General features: G+C 46.0%; 2 protein-coding genes across 4 annotated transcripts in view; both read right to left on the reverse strand.

Annotated features, from left to right (window-relative positions):
• LOC309553216 (vitelline membrane outer layer protein 1 homolog) overlaps nucleotides 1–2,148 on the reverse strand; it is a 386,962-nt gene extending 384,814 nt beyond the window's left edge. Inside the window, exon 1 of one of the 2 annotated variants that reach the window (XM_082254170.1) lies at nucleotides 1,940–2,144. In XM_082254170.1, the coding sequence (XP_082110296.1) occupies nucleotides 1,940–2,089 (150 nt within the window). In that variant the 5' untranslated portion in view covers nucleotides 2,090–2,144. Of the gene's footprint in view, nucleotides 1–1,939 lie in introns of both variants that reach the window. The other variant, XM_082254169.1, reaches the window with a different exon arrangement.
• TM4SF5 (transmembrane 4 L six family member 5) overlaps nucleotides 1–23,417 on the reverse strand; it is a 258,377-nt gene that overhangs the window by 60,833 nt on the left and 174,127 nt on the right. The gene's annotated exons all lie outside the window — the stretch shown is intronic.

Consider the following 23,417-nt stretch of genomic DNA (forward strand, 5'->3'; position numbering starts at 1 on the left):
TAAATCTCCTTTAAGGGGGCGTGGCAGGGGTGTGTCCTAATGCCTATATACTTTTGCTAATAGGTGTCATCTTGACAAATAATGGACAATCGGACCCAAGTAAAGAGGAAGACCCACATGTTATAAGGCTCTTAACCTTGTACTTCTGTGAGTTGCTATTTACATTGCTTGCTTTTCATTCACCTATTGCTACACTTAGCCTGCTGCCCCTGGTGGTGTCTCCTTTGCATTACAGTCACAGGTGCTGCAATCCCTCCCAAAGAAGCTCATCCTGTTCTGCGAAGGTCCATCCCCGGAAGCTGACCCTGAATGAAATTTCTACATGTATATGCCCTACTATCACTAATGTTTTGTAATTTGCCAATTGTTGTTTGAATAAATACGTTTTTATACTGCTACACTCAGATGCGCCCTCTGCTGTCCTTATCTATTACCTTAGAGCAGGGATTCCCAAACTACGGCCCTGCAGTTGTTCAGGAACTACAATTCCCATCATGCCTAGTCATGTATGTGAATGTCAGAGTTTTACAATGCCTCATGGGAGGTGTAGTTCTGCAACAGCTGCAGGGCCGTAGATTGGGAATCCCTGCCTTAGAGAATCAGTCTCCTGAGAGGTGCTGCACTACAGTGTTTTGGAATCACTGCACCACCACGCCCCCTTAACCACTTTAAGACCGGAAGGATTTGCCCCCTTCCTGACCAGGCCCTATTTTGTGATTCGGCACTGCATTACTCTAACGGACAATTGCGCGGTCGTGCGACACTGTACCCAAACAAAATTTATGTCCTTTTTTTTATCACAAATAGAGCTTTCTTTTGGTGGTATTTGATCACCTGTGTGATTTTTATTTTTTGCGCTATAAACAAAAAATAGTGACAATTTTGAAAAAAAAAAAAAAAAACAATATTTTTCACATTCTGCTATATGACATTCCCAAAAAAATTGAAAAATCAAAATTTTTTAACATTTTAGGCCAATTTGTTCTCTGCTACATATTTTTGGTAAAAAAAAAAATCGCAATAAGCGTATTTTGATTGGTTTGCGCAAAAGTTATCGCGTCTACTAACTACGGGAAAGATTTATGTCATTTTTATTGTTTTTTTTTTTTTTTTTACTAATAATGGCGGCGATCTGCGATTTTTTTTTTTTTTGCGAGACTGCAACATTCCGGTGGACAGATCGGACCCCTAACTGATATTTTTGACACTTTTAGGAGGGACCAGTGACATTACTACAGTAATCAGTGCTAAAAATATGTACTGTTACTGTAATAATGACACTGGCAGGGAAGGGGTTAACATTATGGGTGATCAAGGGGTTAAATGTGAGCCTAGGGGAGTGATTCTAACTGTGGGGGGGGGGGGGGCTTGTGAAATGACCATAGAGACATGTGATTCTATATAGAAGGATCACATGGGCTCTATGATCATTGCAGGGAGAAGAGCGGTCAGTTGTGTATACAACAGCCGTCCGTCCTTCTCTCTCAGCGGGGAGCGATCGCGGGTTTTGGGCGGCAATCGGAGCCTGCATCGGCTTCCCCGCTGATGGCGGTGTGCTCCTGCCCCCTTGCCTCCTGAGGGCGAGTGACGTATACCTACGTCGCTTTGCCCAGGTGCGGCTGCCTGCCGCAGTAAATCTGCGGTAGGCGGTCGGTAACTGGTTAATATGTGCAAAAATAAAAAATAAAATAATAATTACCAAAATAAAGAAATATAGATAAAAAATATAAAAATGTGACCCCAGGTCTATTTATAGGCATCTGCACTCTTAAACATATTTTTAAAACCTTTTATTGTGCCTTTCCCAATCACTCCGATGTGATTAGCGGAGATGGTGGAAATTATTCTAAAGCGTTCGTAAAGCAAAAAATTAAAAAAATGATCAATGTCGCTCAGTCATCACTAGAAGCTAAAACCATTTTTTTAATGTAATATTTACCAATAATGTAAAAGCCCGTGCGGAGGTTCCGGGTGGACACATCTCTGTGTGACCCCACTCGCCCCAAATCCCACCATTGTCCACAGAGATGGTCTCCTGACAGGTCAGGGTGACTTGTAGCAGGGAGAGAATCACCAACACCCGAATCATCTTCTATAGACGGCTCCTGAAGTAGACCGAATGGTGGAAAGTTTTGGGAACTGACTGCAGGCTTTCTACATTTGTAGCACCGAGTCACAAACAGAACTTTGACTGTTATCGATTTTTTTTTTGTGTTTTTTTTTTTTTTCTTAACTGTTTCAACTCAATGATTTTCTAAGAACATACTTTTAATAAAACATTTGTTACTTTATAAGGGAACCTGTCATATTTTTTTTATTATGTGCAAGATTAAAAATTAAGCTTTCTACCATTTTTAATTTTCAAGTTACCATTTTTAATCAGCTTTAATCCAGCCCCATTTCCCCCACCTTTATTGAACCTAAATTAGAACCAAATCATATCTGGGTAACATTTGGTCTGCTAAATAACTCTGTATTGCTGCCTTTTTCAACCTTTTTAGCCTTGAGGAACCCTTGAAATAACTTTTTGTTCTTGGGGAATCCCTGCAATAATTACTATATCTACAGTGCCTTGCAAAAGTATTCGGCCCCCTTGAACTTTGCGACCTTTTACCACATTTCAGACTTCAAACATAAAGATATAAAACTGTAATTTTTTGTGAAGAATCAACAACAAGTGGGACACAATCATGAAGTGGAACTAAATTTATTGGATATTTCAAACTTTTTTAACAAATAAAAAACAGAAAAATTGGGCGTGCAAAATTATTCAGCCCCCTTAAGTTAATACTTTGTAGCGCCACCTTTTGCTGAGATTACAGCTGTAAGTCACTTGGGGTATGTCTCTATCAGTTTTGTACATCGAGAGACTGAAATATTTGCCCATTCATCCTTGCAAAACAGCTCGAGCTCAGTGAGGTTGGATGGAGAGCGTTTGTGAACAGCAGTTTTCAGTTCTTTCCACAGATTCTCGATTGGATTCAGGTCTGCACTTTGACTTGGCCATTCTAACACCTAGATATGTTTATTTGTGAACCATTTCATTGTAGATTTTGCTTTATGTTTTGGATCATTGTCTTGTTGGAAGACAAATCTCCGTCCCAGTCTCAGGTCTTTTGCAGACTCCATCAGGTTTTCTTCCAGAATAGTCCTGTATTTGGTTCCATCCATCTTCCCATCAATTTTAACCATCTTCCCTGTCCCTGCTGAAGAAAAGCAGGCCCAAACCATGATGCTGCCACCACCATGTTTGACAGTGGGGATGGTGTGTTCAGGGTGATGAGCTGTGTTGCTTTTACGCCAAACATAACGTTTTGCATTGTTGCCAAAAAGTTTGATTTTTGTTTCATCTGACCAGAGCACCTTCTTCCACATGTTTGGTGTCTCCCAGGTGGCTTGTGGCAAACTTTAAACAACACTTTTTATGGATATCTTTAAGAAATGGCTTTCTTCTTGCCATTCTTCCATAAAGGCCAGATTTGTGCAGTATACGACTGATTGTTGTCCTATGGACAGAGTCTCCCACCTCAGCTGTAGATCTCTGCAGTTCATCCAGAGTGATCATGGGCCTCTTGGCTGCATCTCTGATCAGTCTTCTCCTTGTATGAGCTGAAAGTTTAGAGGGACGGCCAGGTCCTCGTAGATTTGCAGTGGTCTGATACTCCTTCCATTTCAATATTATCGCTTGCACAGTGCTCCTTGGGATGTTTAAAGCTTGGGAAATCTTTTTGTATCCAAATCCGGCTTTAAACTTCTCCACAACAGTATCTCGGACCTGCCTTGTGTGTTCCTTGTTCTTCATGATGCTCTCTGCGCTTTAAACGGACCTCTGAGACTATCACAGTGCAGGTGCATTTATACGGAGACTTGATTACACACAGGTGGATTCTATTTATCATCATTAGTCATTTAGGTCAACATTGGATCATTTAGAGAGCCTCACTGAACTTCTGGAGAGAGTTTGCTGCACTGAAAGTAAAGGGGCTGAATAATTTTGCACGCCCAATTTTTCCATTTTTTATTTGTTAACAAAGTTTGAAATATCCAATAAATTTCATTCCACTTCATGATTGTGTCCCACTTGTTGTTGATTCTTCACAAAAAATTACAGTTTTATATCTTTATGTTTAAAGTCTGAAATGTGGCAAAAGGTCGCAAAGTTCAAGGGGGCCGAATACTTTCGCAAGGCACTGTACAACTCAGGGTACATTAGTGTGATGGTGTGATGGTCACTAGGAAGAAGGTTCCTTAAATTTGTGGTCGATGGGGAAAACAGTTCTTCAATTTGAAGATCATTTACGTCTGTGGTTACTTATCTTAGAGGTGGAAATTGCTCATTGCTTAAGGAACCCCTAGCAACCTCTGGAGGAACCCTTAGGTTCTATGGAACCCTGGTTGAAAAAGATTGGTGTATTGTAACAGCTGCCATTTATTTGTTCTATCCTTTCTTGCATCTAAGTGCTGCTGGTCTCCTTCACAGGACACATGGAGGATGTAATATAAATAAGGTGACCAGATTTTCAAAATGAAATCCGGGGACATATTTCCTTTTTTTGGCAAATGGTAAACAATTTTATAAGCATATTTTCCTCAAATTATATATGCAGTGTATGTGGAATGTGTTTATGGAATGATTGTATGATATATACGTTATTTCTCACGTTTTGTCCATGAAATAAAAAAATGTAAAAATACTTCTTAGAATTTTTGAGGATATGACTACCAAATGTTAATGTAACGCCGAGCGCTCCAGGTCCCGCGTCTTCCCCGGAGCACTCGTGGCGTCCTGCGGGCAGCAGCGCTCCGGTCATCGTCCCCGACCGTGAGCGCTGTTCCCCTGCATGTGGCAGGGATGCGGTCCGCACGGCGGGACGTTCCCGTCCGCAGACCGCATCCCAAGTCACTTACCGTCCTGTCCTCCTCCCGGCGCGCGCGCCCCTGCTCCCTAGGGCGCGCGCGCGCCGCTGCATTAAGATTTAAAGGGCCAGTGCACCACTAATTGGGGCCTGGTCCAATCAGTACAAATCCTATATAAATCCACTCCCCCTTCCTGTCCTTGCCGGATCTTGTTGCCTTAGTGCCCTGAGAAAGCGATTTGTGTATTGCCCTGCCTGTGTATCTGACCTTCTGCTGTTGCCCCCGACTTCGAACCATTGCCGCCTGCCCTGACCTTCTGCTACGTCTGACCTTGCCCTTGCCTTGTCCTACTGTACCACGCCTGTCTCAGCTGTCAGTGAGGTTGAGCCGCTACCGGGGGACACGACCTGGTTGCTACCGCCGCAGCAAGTCCATCCCGCCTTGCGGCGGGCTCTGGTGAGAACTTAGAACCGGTCCTCTAGTACGGTCCACGCCAATCCCTCACTGACACAGAGGATCCACCCCTAGTGTCTTCATCTGCCGCCAGTCCGGACCCTGACAGTAGATCCGGCAATGGATTCCGCTGATGTGCCGCTGCCTAGTCTCGCGGACCTCACTACCGTGGTTGCCCAGCAGTCCCAGCAGATTGCCCAACAAGGACAACAGCTGTCGCAGTTGACCGCCATGATTCAACAGCTTCTGCCTCCACAGCCAGCTTCAGCATCTCCTCCTCCCCGAGCTGCCGCTGCTACCGCTAGAGTCCGTTTTGTCTCTCCCGGACAAGTTTGATGGGGACTCTAAGATGTGCCAGGGATTCTTGTCCCAATGTTCCCTGCACCTGGAGATGTTGTCAGACCAGTTTCCCACAGAACGGTCTAAGGTGGCGTTAGTGGTCAGTTTACTATCTGGGAAGGCCTTGGCCTGGGCCACGCTGCTCTGGGACCGCAACGATCCTGCCACTGCCTCCGTCCAGTCCTTCGTTTCTGAAGTCCGCAGTGTCTTCGAGGAACCTGCCCGTGCCTCGTCCGCGGAAACAGCCTTGCTAAACCTCGTCCAAGGAGACTCTACAGTGGGCGAATATGCTATACAGTTTTGCACTCTGGCCTCCGAATTGGCCTGGAACAACGAGGCTCTCTGCGCGACCTTTAAAAAAGGTTTATCCAGCCATATCAAGGATTGTCTGGCCGCACGAGAGATACCTGCCTCCCTGACTGAACTCATCCAGTTGGCTACTCGCATAGATATGCGCTACATTGAAAGACGTCAGGAGCTCCGCCAGGAGAAAGATCTTGTTCGCATCAGGCGATACCCACGCCTGGCTCCTCTCTTCCAGCATCCTTTGCAGCCTGTTACTGTGCCTTCCGCCGAGGAGGCCATGCAAGTGGATTGGTCTCGCCTGACCCAGCAAGAGAGGTCTCGCCGGAGGAACAAGAACTTATGTCTATACTGTGCGAGCTCTGAACACTTCTTAAAGGACTGTCCTCTTCGTCCTCAGCGTCAGGGAAACGCTCGCACCTAGTGAACGTGGGAGAGGCGTCACTGGGTGTAAATTCTTCCTCTCCACACCTGATTGTTCCAGTACGAATTTCTCCAGCCGCTAAAGTCTCCTTCCCTGCGGAAGCTTTCTTGGACTCTGGTTCTGCAGGAAACTTCATTAAAGCCTCCTTCATCAACCGGTTTAGCATCCCTGTTATCCGTCTCGTCAAGCCCTTCTTTATTTCTACAGTTAACGGAGAGAATCTGAACTGCACCGTGCGTTACCGCACAGTACCCGTGCTCATGACCATAGGAGTTCTCCACCAAGAGACAATTGAATTTTTTGTTCTGCCTAACTGCACTTCTGACATCCTTCTTGGCTTGCCTTGGCTCCAGCGCCACTCTCCTATCCTCGACTGGACCTCTGGGGACATTAAATCATGGGGTCCTACCTGCCACACTCGTTGCCTCAAGTCGGTACCTACTAGACAAGTCTCCATCTCCTCTTCATTGCTCGGCCTTCCTAAGGCCTATCAAGACTTTGCTGACGTCTTTTGCAAAAAGCAGGCAGAGGTCTTACCACCACATAGACCCTACGACTGCCCCATTGACTTGCTTCCTGGTACCACACCACCCCGTGGCAGGATTTACCCTCTCTCCGCTCCTGAAACCATGGCCATGTCGGAGTACGTTCAGGAGAATCTCAAGAAAGGTTTCATCAGGAAGTCTTCTTCTCCTGCCGGAGCAGGATTCTTTTTTGTTGCCAAGAAAGATGGGTCACTACGCCCTTGTATTGATTACCGCGGCCTCAACAAAATCACTGTAAAGAATCGCTACCCTCTGCCTCTCATCTCGGAGCTCTTTGACCGTCTGCGCGGAGCAAAGGTCTTCACTAAGCTTGACCTCAGGGGGCGCTTATAACCTCATCAGAATCCGTGAAGGAGATGAGTGGAAAACCGCTTTTAACACCAGAGATGGCCGCTTCGAATACCTTGTCATGCCCTTTGGTCTTTGCAACGCCCCTGCAGTCTTTCAAGACTTTGTTAATGAGATCTTCCGGGACTTGCTGTATACCTGCGTAGTGGTCTATCTTGACGACATACTAATCTTCTCATCCACTCTGGAGGAACACCGTCTCCATGTTTGTCAAGTGCTCCAGCGTCTCTGTGTTAACCATCTCTACGCCAAAATTGAAAAGTGTCTCTTTGAACGTAGCTGTCTTCCGTTTCTGGGATACCTAGTTTCTGGACAAGGTCTTCAAATGGACCCCGAGAAGCTTTCCGCAGTCTTGGATTGGCCACGTCCCTCGGGACTTCGCTCTATCCAGCGCTTCCTCGGATTCGCCAATTACTACCGCCAGTTCATCCCCCACTTCTCCACTATCGTGGCGCCTATTGTGGCACTAACCAAGAAAGAAGCGAATCCGAGATCCTGGCCTCCCCGAGCTGAAGAAGCCTTTACTCACCTTCGCCTCCGCTCCAGTCTTGACTAGGCCCGATCCTCTGAAACTGTTCTTCCTGGAGGTAGATGCCTCCTCTGTTGGAGCCGGAGCGGTCCTTCTTCAAAAGTCCGCTAAAGGAAAAAACGTCACCTGCGGCTTCTTCTCTAAAACTTTTTCTCCTCCAGAAAGGAACTATGCTATTGGAGACCGTGAACTACTAGCCATTAAGTTGGCACTAGAGGAATGGAGACATCTCCTGGAAGGATCCCTTCATCCTATCACCATCTACACTGACCACAAAAATCTGTCATACCTTCAGTCTGCCCAGCGCCTTAATCCTCGCCAGGCCAGGTGGTCATTGTTCTTTGACCGATTCAACTTTCAGATCCATTTTCATCCTGCTGACAAGAACATTAGGGCGGATGCCCTGTCACGCTCCACCGATGCCTCCGAAGCTGAAACCATTCCTCAACACATCATATCTCCTGAGTGTCTGATTTCAGCTGCCCCTGCTTCACTGGCACCAGTCCCTCCAGGGAAAACGTATGTTCCTCCACGTCTTCGCCTCCAGACTCTCAAATGGGGTCACTCCTCTTTACTGGCAGGTCGCGCTGGAATTTAAAAGACTATTCTGCTAATTGCCAGACACTATTGGTGGCCTTCCTTTAAGGAAGATGCGACTGAGTTCGTTCGGGCCTGTACTGTCTGCGCACGTGACAAAACTCCCCGCCAGAAGCCTGCGGGTCTTCTCCTCCCTCTGCCAGTGCCCGAACAGCCTTGGTCCCACATAGCGATGGACTTCGTCACTGACCTTCCCGTATCCCATGGCAACACTGTCATATGGGTGGTCGTTGACAGATTTTCCAAGATGGCACATTTTGTCCCGCTTCCTGGTCTCCCCTCTGCGCCACAGTTGGCGAAACAATTCTTTTTGCACATATTCCATCTCCATGGTCTTCCAACACATATCGTCTCTGATAGAGGCGTCAAGTTCATCTCAAAATTTTGGAGAGCACTCTGCACCCAATTAAAGATCAAATTGAATTTTTCTTCCGCCTACCACCCTCAGTCCAATGGGCAAGTGGAGAGGGTTAACCAGATCCTTGGCGACTATCTGCGACATTGCGTCTCCTCCCGTCAGGACGATTGGGTCGACCTGTTGCCCTGGGCCGAATTCTCATACAACTTCAGAGACTCTGAGTCATCCACCAAATCTCCATTTTTTGTGGTGTACGGCCGTCACCCGCTGCCCCCCCTCCCCATTCCCACTTCTTCTGGACTTCCTGCCGTTGATGAGTTGACCCTGGACTTCTCCTCCATCTGGAAAGAAACTCAAAAGTCGCTCACCCTGGCCTCTTCTCGCATGAAGAGACACGCAGATAAGAAAAGAAGAACTCCTGTCTTTGCCCCTGGTGACAGAGTGTGGCTCTCTGCCAAATACATCCGGTTTGGGGTCCCCAGCTACAAGCTGGGTCCACGTTACCTCGGGCCTTTTAGAATCAAAAGCCAAATTAACGCTGTCTCTTAGTAAACTCCATCTTCCTCCCTCTCTCCGTATTCCTAACGCCTTTCATGTATCCCTTCTCAAACCCCTCATTCTTAACCGATTTTCCCCCAAGGTCACAGTTCCTGCTCCTGTCTCTGGGTCCTCTGATGTCTTCTCGGTGAAAGAGATCCTCGCCTCCAAGGTCGTCAGAGGTAAAAAAAAGTTTCTTGTTGACTTGGAGAATTGCGTTCCCGAAGAGAGGTCATGGGAGCCCGAGTCCAATATCCTTCACAAGGAGCTCATCCACAGGTTCCTAGGCTCCAAAAAGAGGGGGAGACCAAAGGGGGGTACTGTAACGCCGAACGCTCTGGGTCCCGCGGCTTCCCCGAAGCACTCGTGGCGTCCTGCGGGCAGCAGCGCTCCGGTCATCGTCCCCGACCGTGAGCGCTGTTCCCTGCATGTGGCAGGGATGCGGTCCGCACGGCGGGACGTTCCCGTCCGCAGACCGCATCCCAAGTCACTTACCCACCGGGTTCCGTCCTGTCCTCCTCCCGACGCGCGCGGCCCCGCTCCCTAGGGCGCGCGCGCGCCGCTGCATTAAGATTTAAAGGGCCAGTGCACCACTAATTGGTGCCTGGTCCAATCAGTACAAATCCTATATAAATCCACTTCCCCTTCCTGTCCTTGCCGGATCTTGTTGCCTTAGTGCCCTGAGAAAGCGATTTGTGTATTGCCCTGCCTGTGTATCTGACCTTCTGCCGTTGCCCCCGACTTCGAACCATTGCCGCCTGCCCTGACCTTCTGCTACGTCTGAACTTGCCTTTGCCTTGTCCTACTGTACCACGCCTGTCTCAGCTGTCAGTGAGGTTGAGCCGCTACAAGGGGACACGACCTGGTTGCTACCGCCGCAGCAAATCCATCCCGCTTGGCGGCGGGCTCTGGTGAAAACCAGTAGCAACTTAGAACCGGTCCTCTAGTACGGTCCACGCCAATCCCTCACTGACACAGAGGATCCACCCCTAGTGTCTTCTTCTGCCGCCAGTCCGGACCCTGACAGTTAATAAGATAAGTTAGAGAAAAAACTTTTAAATGCATATTTTGTATTTTATTCTTACCAAAGAATTTTGGTTCAACAATACCAATATAAATTAACAATTCAGAACAGTAAAAGATTGCATGGTAACAACACGTAACTGCTGTTAGAAATCACAGAGCCCAATACAACCTACCTGGCAGGGCCCCCTCCCCCCCTTCGAATATATCAAGATAATATTTTCACTAAAATCATTATTAGCAGACGCAAACATAACAGGGAACCTGTGTGAATTAGCCCTTTATAATTGTCGTAGCGTCAGCGCGGAAGATGGCCGCTTAGGACCAGAGCTCTGCTCAGCCACCCGGAACGATGTGCGACTGCAGCTGCCCCAGACACCGCATCACACTCCAATGTCCTCCGCCTCACAGCCGCCGACACCTCGGATGCCTCCCCGTAAGTCAGATCCCTCGCAGCTTGCAAAGCTGGAGGGTTTCTTCCTCCCCCTCTCTGCCGGACTACGGCAAGATGGCGCCGGCCAACACCAGCATGCAGCCCAAGGAGCGGGACCTGCCACAGGTGGCAAAACAGCGCCCAGACAGGTCGGTAACCTGGATAGTGGGGACTCTTTCAGATCCTCCTACCCGTGTCTCCCTCATCTAGAAGCCCCGCTACGCTAAGACTAGGCCCCGCAGGGAATCCCCCCCCCCCAGCTGCTGACACTTTCACAGGAATGGACCTTTCCTCCTCCATGCACTCCTCAGGGGGCCCCAAGGCCAGCACTCAAGATTCTATGGCGGCATTCCCCACCGAGGGCCATCCCATGTCAGACACGGTGTTGAAAAACATGTTAATGACACTCAGATCCTCACTGCATGAAGACATGTTACAATGCTTCAGCCAGGTGAGGCAGGATCTACAGCATCTAGGAGACAGGGTAGATGTCCTTGAAAGCTCAATGTCCAAATGCGCCCTATCTTACAACACCCTGGTTGAAGAGCATAATTCCCACTCTGATGATATCTCTTGGATCAAATATAAATTAGCGGACATAGAGGACCAATCCAGGAGGAATAACCTGAATCTCAGGGGTGTTCCTGAATAGATCCAGAGTCACCGGTTACAGCAATTTGCTAAGGACTTATTTTCTGCCCTGGTTCCCACACTTTCGGATTCGGACCTCCTGATTGACAGGATCCACCAGATCCCAAAACCCAATTTTATAGCCTCAGACCTCCCGCGAGATGTTTTATTGACAGTGCATTTTTACTGCTCCAAAGAACTAATTGTGTCGGCTGCTAGACCAGTATCTACTCTACCGGGTGATTTTTCCCACGTGCAAATACTGCCCGACATATCTCGCTACTTTTTACAAAGACGCAGGAATTTATCCACTGTGATGAAAGCGCTGAGAAATCATAAAATCCTCCACAAATGGAAATATCCTGCATCCTTATCTGTCATGCAAGACGGGACCACAGTCCTTATCACCACCCTGGAAGAGGGGATCTCTGCTCTACAAAAGTGGGGTATTGTCCCACCACCCTTGGAACCCCCCCCCCCCTGGAGCTTCGGCGACTTTGTCAATGAGTAACGCCTGGCAAGTGGTTACCAGAAGGCGTTCTTTAAAAAGAAACATGTATCTGGTGGTATACTCATGTCACAAGCCATAACCTCATAGTCCCTGGCCTTGGACATTCTCGTTGTCCCCCTGTCACTGAACTGTTTTTTATCATTTGTTTAGCGCTCTGCGCATCCACGGCGCACTGTTGTCGCTCCTTTCTTTTCACCCACAAACTGTTTCCAACATGCCTGAGATTATTTTACTCACATTGGACAAGTCTGACCTATCCCGTGCTGCATATGTCCACTTTACCAGCTCTTTCCCCACCACTTAAGACACCCTTTTTCCACCATGACTATTAAATTTTTATCACTGAATGTGAACGGACTGAATCATCCAGCTAAAAGATTCTCCCTATGGAAAGACATTTGTGCTACCCACGCTAATGTTGTTTCCGTACAGGAAACCCACTTAAATTTTAGCTGCCAACCAAAGTGTTCACACAAGGACTTTCCGCATATCTATTTTTCCAGTGCTCCCGAGAAGAAAAGAGGACTCATGCTCGCCATCAAACATAAAGTGGCCTTTACCATTATGGACCTTCTGCAAGATTCTGATGGTCGCTTCCTGATTGTGAAAGGAGACTTTAACGGACTGCCTCTTACTTTGGTGTCAGTTTATGCCCCTAAAACACACCAGGGACGTTTTCTTCGTAGACTACTCAAGAAGGTTTCGAAGTCGGTATATGGTAATCTTTTACTTTGTGGGGATTTTATTATGGTGGTCGACCCCGGGCTGGACACCTCAACTCCCGCCGGGGGCCGACAGTATTCCCTAGGAGCACTATTGCATAGAGAGCAACTTTACGATGTCTGGAGGTGTCAGCACGGCTCTGTGAAAGACTACATTTTCTACTCCTCCAGACATCGCTCCTACTTATGCCTAGATATGTTCATCACTGACTTGTATCTATTGGACAGAACCTCCTCCACATCCATCAGAAGCATCATATGGTCTGACAATGCGGCTGTGGAGATGGTCCTGGAGGAGGGAGCTTCTAGGGACAGTACATTTATCTGGCGTTGTGATACTAGAATTCTTCAAGATTCCCTCATGGCCACTCTCGCGCCTGACAGAGTATTTTAAACTGAACGCCCACACGGTCTCTGATCCCTGGACACTCTAGGGGGCCCACAAGGCCTACATGAGAGGGGTCTGCTTGCAACAAAAAGCTAGGGCTAAACGGCACTACCAACAAAAACGTGTGGATCTCCTAGCGAAGATACGCGCTCTTGAGACCGCCCACAAACTCACACCTACACCTACTCTTGCCGCCGACCTGATTCGTGTGCACAATGCACTTAAATTCCATCTTATGGACCAATACAGCCGTCACCCTAACAAACCTAAATTGTCCTACTATACCCACGCTAACAGGGCAGGCAAACAACTGGCCAAAAAACTGAAGACCAAACAGGCAAGGTCCAGGATTGCCCACTTGCTCCACTCGCAGACCAGGTCTAAGCTCACCCACCCTAAAGATATAGCCAATGAATTTGCGGGATACTATAGCTATACAGCTTAAGCCTTGACCTTAACACTACCCAGCCCACTCCCGACTCTATACAGGCCTTCCTATCCAAACTCCATCTACCCAAGCTCTCGGAGGTGCAGCTACAGCTACTAAATGCCCCCTTCCTCCCTGCTGAAATCTCGAAGATCATCGCTACCCTCCCCAATGGTAAATCCCCGGGGCCGGATGGATTTCCCAACGAATACCTTTTGAGACTGCATCTTGCTGCGGTATTTAACAAAGCAACGAGCACCTCACAGCTCCCTACGGAGATGCTAGATGCTTATGTCACCACAATACCCAAACCTGGTAAGGACCCTAGTCTCCCTTCTAACTACCACCCCATTTCCCTCCTAAACAGCGACGTAAAAATATTTGCCAAAGCCATTGCCGCTCGCCTTCAACCCATCCTTCCCTTTCTTATACGCAAAGATCAACTAGGTTTTATGCATGGCAGGCAAATGTCGGATGCCACCCATTGCCTCATTAATCTTATACATTTCGCCGAAAAAATTTGAACGCCTTCTCTGCTCCTAACCTTGGATGCAGAGAAGGCGTTCGACAGGGTCAACTGGGACTATATGCGTATGACACTCTTAGAATTTGGCTTCTCGGGCCCTATACTTTCATCCATATTGTCTCTCTATTCCTCCCCCACAGCGCAAGTGCTCACCTCCGTTGTGGTGTCCTCACCCTTAACATTGACCAATGGCACCCGTCAGGGTTGCCTGTTATCGCCAACGGTTTTCAACCTAATCATCGAACCTTAGGCGGAGGCGATCCGCTCTCATCCCGAAGTTGCAGGATTCCTCCTTAGCACGGTGGAACAAAAAATAAGTCTTTTTGTGGACAATGTAGTTTTAATGCTCACTGACCCTGCTAACTCTCTCCCTAAGGCTCACGAGATACTATTGGAATTTAGCTCCATTTCCTATTAGAAACCTAATGCCATAAAATCATTAATATTGAGCCTGGGTATCCACCCTGACCTGGCTAGTACACTACAAGCAACTTACCTCTACCCCTGGACCACTGCCAAGATCCCATACCTCGGGGTTCACCTTACCCCTTCCACCTCCCAACTTCTACCTGCTAATGTAGACCCCCTTAGGACCTATCAGTGAAATGTCTGCCATGGCTAAAGTGGAGTTATCATGGGGCGGCAGAATGGCGGCGTACAAAATGTCAATACTCCCCCAAATTCTTCATCTGTTTAGGGCCCTCCCAATCCGCTTTCCCAACACATGTCTAAATGCCCTAGCGGGTGATATGTGTAAGTTTATTTGGTGCGGTGGGAAGGCTAGGGTGGCTACTGCCACCTTGGCATTGCCTAAGCAAATTGGTGGTTTGAAGTTGCTGGATCTAGGCAATTACTACCGGGCCACACGCCTAGAACAAATCAGAGGCTGGTTTTCTGATGGGGATTCTCCTCTCTGGTCCATCATTGAAAGATCTCTGATACCAACTGGGGACCCCCGCCTGCTTCTTCTGGGTGACCTCTAGCTCCCCTGGGACATCTCTTCGCGTCCCCCCCCCCCCACGGCTCAGATCTCCTTGGATGCCTGGAGGAAGTTGCAGGTTGCAGGGGAGGGGCGGACGGTGGAGAGCCTTGCCTCGGAAGATTCGCTACCGCTGACTTTACTAGAATCGCATATCACCTCCCTTCGAGTGTCTTCTCTCTTCCCCTTCGGAGTAACGAACATTTCCCACTTCTATTCCCAAGAGCGCTCTCCAATGCCCGGATGAGATCCTGACCTTTTTTCTAGTACCCTCCCACTTCAACTTCAAAATTCTGCAAATTTGGTCCCTTTTGACAAAACACCCCTTCAAACAACCCCAAGTGCCCCTCAAAGTCTGGCAATTCTACCACTCGGTGGGTAAGACTTCTAAGGGTATCTCTTTATTTTATGACTTTCTTCTACCTGCGAGCAGTTCCCTAAAATCTCCCCCGATGCTAAGATGGGAAGCTGATCTAAAACGTACGTTTGATCCGACCCAATGGTACTCCGCCTCTCGTTCCACATACAAGTACTCACACTGCATGTCCCATTGGGAAATGATGCTAAAAATTCTCAATCGCTGGTTAATTAAATTAGTTACGAAACCACAAAATTAAAACTAAATCCCTTAAAGAGACCCTGTCCCGCGCTCCTGGAAAAAAGGCAGTGGCTGTGAGGCCTGCCAGTGTTCCATTTACCCTCAGATTTCTGGGTCACTCTCTCATCAGTTTGACAAAAATGTATCCTCACAGGGAAGTTTAAACAATGTGGCAGAATCTCCAGCACTGTTACAACAGATGGAAAATATGTTTCAAAAGCTATTATCCCAAACGTCAGACCACATCACAAATGGCCTCACTAAGGAAATTAGAGACTTGGGCTTTAGGATTTCTGACCTTAAACCAGAGTGGATGATCTAGAAAATTATTCCCAAACTTATACTGCAGAAATTTAATCTCCTAAAGAGGAAAATCTTTTATTACAATATCGCCTGGAAGATTTTGAAAATAGGGCTCGGCGCTCTAATCTACGCATTAGGGGCATCCCTGAATCTGTAACTGACTTACAGGCCACTATGTTGGCACTTTTCCAAGAGCTGCAGCCTACTATTCCAGCTGAGCGCCTGGAAATGGACAGAGTCCACCGCGCATTTACACCCAAGAAATCTGATCGTCCACCTCGCGATATCATTGTTAAGTTCTATTATTATCGCACTAAGGAACAGCTCATGTCTGCAGCAAGGGAAAAAGATTTTCTGAACTTTCAAGGTCATACTTATCAAATCTTTGCAGACATCTCCCCACTCACTATTAATAGGCAAAGAGCCCTGAAACCACAGCTTCAAATACTGCAGCAACACCAAATTCCCTATCAATGGGGTTCCCCCTTCTCCATTCGCTTCACTTTCCATTGTACTAAATATGTATGCGGAAGACCTGCAGTCCACTCTTCACGATCTACAGTTAATTGAACTACCACCTGCCAGTGGCAACTCACGTCGCAGATCATCTTAGAATTCCCCACGGAACTACCCCAGGAAAAATGAGAACAAAGTCCAAACAAGCTTCATCTCTCGTACACATGATCCAGCAGACTCAATGGACTGAGTTACCTTAGTTAATCTTGTGGTTATGCCCTTTTGATAGTGCTCCTGCCTGTTTCAACTTCCTGCATAAATGCTTGTCTTTTTCAGTAACCCTTGGTTTGCAGGATCCTTTTTTCTTTTTCTTTTTTTTCTTTCCAGTATTTCTTTTAAATGAATATACGTCACTTTTTGTTTTACATCATTTGCTGATGCTAAATTTGACTTCTTTAAACCCACATTTTTGGATACTTTTTTGTGTTTTTTTCAGGCTGATTGTTATACCCCAGGTCAATAAACCCCATGCCACACCGTCCTTTCTCCAATATTTACTAAAAATATTTTTTGTATAGGCCCTAAGACCCCCGTTGAACTGTTAAGCCCTCTTAGGAGTTCCTGAGGTGATATATCGGAGTCTATGAGCATATGTTGGGCGTTTTCCTTTGCTTTGCCCTCATGGTTTATCATTGGTATTGTTTATTACGGTTCGGTTATCTGTCTCTGCCAGGGTTGTTCTGTGTGCTCCCATCGGTTATCCTCAGGAGTTTGCGTTTTTTATGGAACTCCTGACGTTGGCCTCCTTACCCTTAGTGAGGGACCATTGTTCTCCCACTAACGGACATCTTCTTCTCTTCTTTTTTTTTTCTTTGTAAATTTATATATATCTTTGTTTTATTATATGCTTTTATTTTAATTTTTTGTTCTTTTCTCTTTTCTGCTTCTTATTTTTTTCCTTCCTTTTCTTTGGTTCTTATCTATGACCTCGGGAATAAAACGTATACCTTTTGGACATGTTATAAATGTACATTTTAATATCATAATGTCTACTAAATAAAGATGGCTCCACTGACTATTTTATCCCTGAATGTACAGGGATTAAATAATCCGCATAAACGCACCAAAGCTTTCCGTGCTTTTGCCTCTTTGAAATCCCACATTTTGTGCCTTCAAGAAACCCACTTCTTGATACATTCTACTCCCAAATTTGCAGTGGAAGGTAATTTTGATTGTGGGGTCATCCCGAGTGTGGCTCGGGGTTACCGCTTTTGGCACTGTATATTAACCCCGAGCCACACTCCGGAATACCACCAGGGAGGTTAAAGAAGTGTCATATTCTGAAGAGTCCTTTGTTGAGCCACCAACGAAAGGCTTGTATATTCAAACCTGGGGGAAAGGAAGGGTTATTGAACAGGTGGGAGAGTGGTTTGGTACTGAAGATTAAAGAAGCTTGTTTATATAGAGCATCACACTATGCCAGGACTGTGGGTCTCCATTTAGGAGGACTCAAGAGCAGAAAGTCTGGAGAGTGCAGGGGAACTGCCTATCTTTCCATAGCAGGTTTGGGACCCCTAGAGTATACTGTGGAGATTTGAGCTAATTGCGCAGCCTGATAGTACCACCATAAGTTGGGTAGGTCCAGCCCCCCTTGACTTTTCAGTTTGTAGAGGACTTCTTTAGGGCAGCGGTACCCCCCCCCCCCCCCCCCCAGACAAAGCAGATAATTTTCGATTGAAATTTGAGAAGTAACGTTTTTTTATTGGGATGGGGAGGGACCTGAAGAGGTACAGAAGACATGGTAGAAGAGTCATTTTGATAGAGTTGATCCTTCCCAGCCAGGATAGGTCACATTTTGCCCATTGTTTTTAATCCTCCTCTAGTTTCTGGAACATAGGGGGATAATTAACAGAGAACAGTTTGTCAATGTTGTGGGGTAGATAAATTCCCAAATAGGGAATGGAGTCAGCGCACCAGGATAAGGGGAAGTGGTGCCTCAAATGGTCTACTAGCTGCAGAGGAACCGAGATGTTCAGTGCTCCAGACTTGGAGACATTTACTTTTAAGCCCGAGATAGAACCAAAGTCTTGGAGCAGTTGAAATACATTAGGGGTAAAGATCAGGGAGGATGTTATATAGAGCGGTAGGTCGTCCGTGAACAATGCTCATTTATGTTACTGGGGACCACACAAGACTCCCTTAATTTCAGGGTATGATCTAATGGCGATTGCTAAGGTTTCAATAGCTATTGCGAAAATTAGAGGAGATAAGGGACAGCCCTGTCTGGTCCCTTTTTTTATGTCAAAAGAGTTAAAATAATGACCCATCAAACGGACCTGTGCTTTCGGAGCAGAGTAAAGAGACTGAATGTTTCCCAAGAATTTAGAGCCTATCTTTATTAAGGACATTTGATAAAGGAGCTTGCATGCTCAGTACGAGCCTTACGCATGCTCAGAAACAGTCCAGTGTCCTGGATCCCGGGGCTGCGTTCCACCCTGTGGCTCAAAACAGAACCCGGAACGATCAGGATGCTGCCGCTCAACACAGAACCCGGAACGATCAGGACACGGTCTCTGCATAGTCGGATCAGCGTGGCTGCACTCTTCACCTGTAGGAGATCCTTCCATCCTATCAGATGAGCTTTTTATCTACTCTCATCTTGTGAGTTGACAATTGTTATTGCTGTTCTTTCTGTATAATAAAGTAATACACTTAGAGGCGCTTTCTGTTTTTTATATATTCACTTCTAGAGTTGACCTTCACTTCTGAGAAGAGCTGCCCAAGTGTTTTATACTTAAATTATCATCAGTGGACATTCTGACATATATATCTATATATAGATGTGGATATATATATATATATATATATATATATATATATATATATATATATATATATATGTAAAGACTTCTCATTAACTTTTTATGGACTCCACTGATTGTAATTAACTTTTTGTGTAACACTAGATCTCCCTGGGCGCTTGTTATCTACTTTTTATTTGTCGCAGGATATGGTCCAGCTGATTGGATCGGTTCCTCCTAGCAGAGCCTCCGGAAATCAGAATATTCCCTGGGTGTTCCCAGGTCGATCGCTGGTGGAGCGGGACAGGACCACAGCTCTGAAGGCTGTGGAGGGGATCAGGAGCTCCAAGGCTAAGCAACCATCTTGGAGTCCTCCGCGCATGCGCCTCCTATTCTAATCTTTTCTATTCTTTTTTTAATCTATTGTGTTTGAAATTCCAATTTCGGAAGATGGTTATATTCTTTCTATTTTATTGGTGTGACGGTACGCACCGTCACTGACAGTGAAAAAAAAACTATGTGACAGATAAATTGATGGTTTGGACTGCTTCAGTTGGTAAGACTTGTAACAGATGCATGTCATCAGCTCAAACACCTGTCCTCCACGCATTCTAAATTATGCTGATTTGCTCACCTATTGTTTACGGTGGGTTCTCAGTATTTACACTATAATAATGTATATTACATCTCGTTTTACCTTTGGTGCCGGCAGTCTGGGCTTCCAGGCTGACTTAAGTACGCTGAGCTAATTAGCATGTGAAAAATAACCTTGTCTAGATGGGATTAGCCATGAGTCAGCTGTACCTCGTTAGCTATTCATTGTGTGATGTTTTATGTAAATATTCAGGTCATTGCTCATGTAGTGACTGTCATGCTTCTCAAGTGTATAAAAGTCTGCTGCTTGTTTTAATAAAGGAGTCAGTTGTTTCCAGACACATACAAGCTAAGTTTCAGGCTAGTTTTGTATGACGGCGGCTGGGATTTGATATCTATGTTCATGACTGGGAGGAAGCCATATACTGACGGAAGTCCACAAGTACAGTGTGGGTCCAGAGGTTCCGTCATAATTGTTTTTTTTTTTTCTATTTAGTTCTAATCATTTCTATTCTATTAATTTATTTTCTAATCTATTCTATTTGAATTCAAATTTATTCTATTCAAAACTCAAATTTCAGAAGATGAGTATAGTCTTTCTATTTTATTCTATTCGATACTATGTTTTTTTCCTATTCTATTCTTTTATATAGTCTATTATATTCTATTCTTTTCTATTCTAATCTAATCTATTTCAAATTTGAGTTTTGGAAGACGGTTATGTTCTTTATATTTTATTCTATTCTATTGTTTTTTGTCTATTCTATTCTTTTCTATTGTGTTCTTTTATTTTCTATTATATTCTGTTCTTTTCTATTCTCATATTTTCAATTGTATTCTAATCTATTCTATTTGAATTTGAATTTATATAGTTACATAGTTAGTGAGGTTGAAAAAAGACACCAGTCCATCCAGTTCATTCTGCTCGAAATTCGAGTTTCGGAAGATGCTTATATTCTTTCTATTTTATGCTATGTCCATTTGATGATGAAATACGTTAGTCAGGACCTGATGGGTGACGCAAGCACACTACAAGCTGCAGGCAATTTTGATTATTTTATTTTGATGCTCAATTTTATTGGATATCCTGTAAGTACAATCTGAATGAAACATTTGCCTATTAGGAACGTGCTTCACTATGCACCTCTCTCTGTTTATTACATTGTATGCCTTGTGATCGGGGAGCCGATCTGAGTGAGCTTATGATCGTGATACCAGTTGTGTTTTTGGAGTCCTATATACAGCCCTTAAGAGTTTGATGAAAGACAATTCACCTGCTGTTGCTGTTTGATGCTTTGAAGGAAGATAGATCTGTGTTACAGGCTTTACTGAACTCTCTATAACATGAGGGTCCAACTCCTCTGGTAAGGAGATCAGTTGAATCCACTGTGGTGTGGTGTGGTGTGGTGTGGTGTGATGTGGTGTGATGTGGTGTGTTTCTATCTTCACACTGAAGCTGGTGCAAGTCTATCATCTGTTCTCCTTTAGTGATGGACGAACATCTGAGGGGACGATTCGAGAACGGTTCGTGCAAACTTGGGTCCCATTCATTTTAATGGCAGGCGAACATGAAAAACCTCCAGGTCATATTTGCAGCCACAAAATGCTTACTAGCTGTGCACACATAGTCCCACAACATGGATACTGACATACCAGTATTGGAAAAGTTGCCATAAATTTTTTTTTATTTTTCAGCCCCAAAATTTTTTTTTTTTTCTAAATCAGCCAGAACCAGTAAATACATATCAAATACATATAGGGTCCATTCACACGTCTGTAAAATGGGTCCGCATCCGTTACACAATTTAGCGGAACATTTACAGACCCATTGATTTTCAATTCCAGTCTGTAAAATTAGGCATTCACAGGATAAAGAAGTAAGTGTCAGCCAGTACAGGCCCAGAAAATGAGCCAACAGGCTTTCACCTGACAGCAAAGAACTTTGTATTCTGTGGCTGGAGGTACATTAGGCATTGACAGGATACAGAAGTAAGTGTCGGCCATTACAGGCCCCAAAAATTAGCCCACAGGCGTTCACCTGACAGCAAAGAACTTTGTATTCTGTGGCTGGAGGTACTTTAGGCATTGACAGGATAAATAAGTGTCGGCCATTACAGGCCCCAAAAATTAGGCATTCAACGGACATAAAAGGCCTTTTATGCTGCTGTATTTACCTAAGACAGGGACCATGAATTGTTATGGGTGGTGGCGGATATTTGTGGGCTGTTATGAGGAATTTGAATCAAACATGGTCTACTGGTCACATGTATTGAATTCCTCCGAGATTCATGCCTCATTCATTTTTAGAAAAGTGAGGTAGTCAACACTGTCGTGAGCTAGGCAAGTGCGCTTATCAGTCATGATCCCCCATGCTGCGATGAACGTCCTTTCGGACAGGACACTGGACGAGGGGCAAGCCAGCAGTTCCATTGCAAATTCTGCAAGCTCTGGCCAGAGGTCAAGCCTGCCCACCCATCACTTCTCAGAGTGTCCACATCGGCCGTTATCCCGATGTAGTCGGACACCTGTCGATCTAGGCGTACCCTGATGCTGGATCAGGAGGACAGCTGTGGATGGGTCGGCTGAAAGAATGATCTCATATAAGAAGTGACCAACACATCTTCAAACCGCCCTCTTCTTGCAGGCGCCGTTGGATTGGTACCCGCAACTGTTTCTCTGTGAGTGGAAATTCCTCTGCCAGCGCACGCAGAAGCAGAATGCAGCATTTCTCGAAGCAAGGCCTGGAAGTACTGGATTCTGACAGCCCTCTGTGATGGTGGTAAAATTTTTTTGTTTGTACCGGGAGTCTAAGTACGTTGCCACCCAGTACTGGTCCTTGCCCTTAATGCTTTTTATACAGGGGTCCCTCTTAAAACACTGGAGCATGAAGGCCCCCATTTGCACTAAACTGGAAGCGGTGTAGTGGCCTGGCTCCAGCTCATCATCCAGGATAATGTCATTCTCGTTCTCCTCCCCCCCATCCACAGACAAAACCAGGGATCCCAGAAAGGTTTAAAGCATCCTAAAGCAGCTCTTCTTGCTCCTCCTCATCTGCCCCGGCACCATCCTCCTCTGACTCCTCTTCAGACTCCTGTTGTTGACTTGTCTCAGATGGAGTAGCCCCCATGGGAATTCATCCAGCATTGCGAATTCCTCATCTTCCTGCTCCTCAACGGCTTGATCAATGACATGACGCAATGCACGCTCCAGAAAGAAGGCGTAAGGTACAATGTCACTGATAGCGCCCTGGCTGCGATTGACCAGTTTGGTGATCTCATCAAATGGCTGCAGAAGTCTGCATGCGTCGCGCATGAGCAGCTCCCCAGAACCTGTCCTGCCACAGAGTTCGTACAGGTAGTCGTTAACTGCATGTTTTTGCTGGAGCAGCCTATCAAGCATATACAAGGTTGAGTTCCATCGCGTCGGGCAGTCACAAATAAGACGTCTGACGGGCAGGTTGTGTCGCCGCTGAATGTCAGCAAGGCGAGTGTAAGATCTTTTGAAATGGCCCTAGATTTTCCTGGCCTGCCGCAAGAAGTCCTGGACCCCAGGGTATTTGACAACGAATCGCTGCACGACCAAGTTCAGGACGTGTGCCATGCATGGCACGTGTGTAATTTTGCCCTGTTTAAGCGTGCTCAGCAGATTGGCACCGTTGTCGCACACCACTTTACCAACTGTCAAATTGAGTGGTGTTAACCACTGATCTGCCTGTGAATGCAAAGCTGAAAGGAGT

Source organism: Pelophylax lessonae (genome assembly GCF_965119305.1).
Source record: "Pelophylax lessonae genome assembly, chromosome: 4".
Classification (NCBI taxonomy): domain Eukaryota; kingdom Metazoa; phylum Chordata; class Amphibia; order Anura; family Ranidae; genus Pelophylax; species Pelophylax lessonae.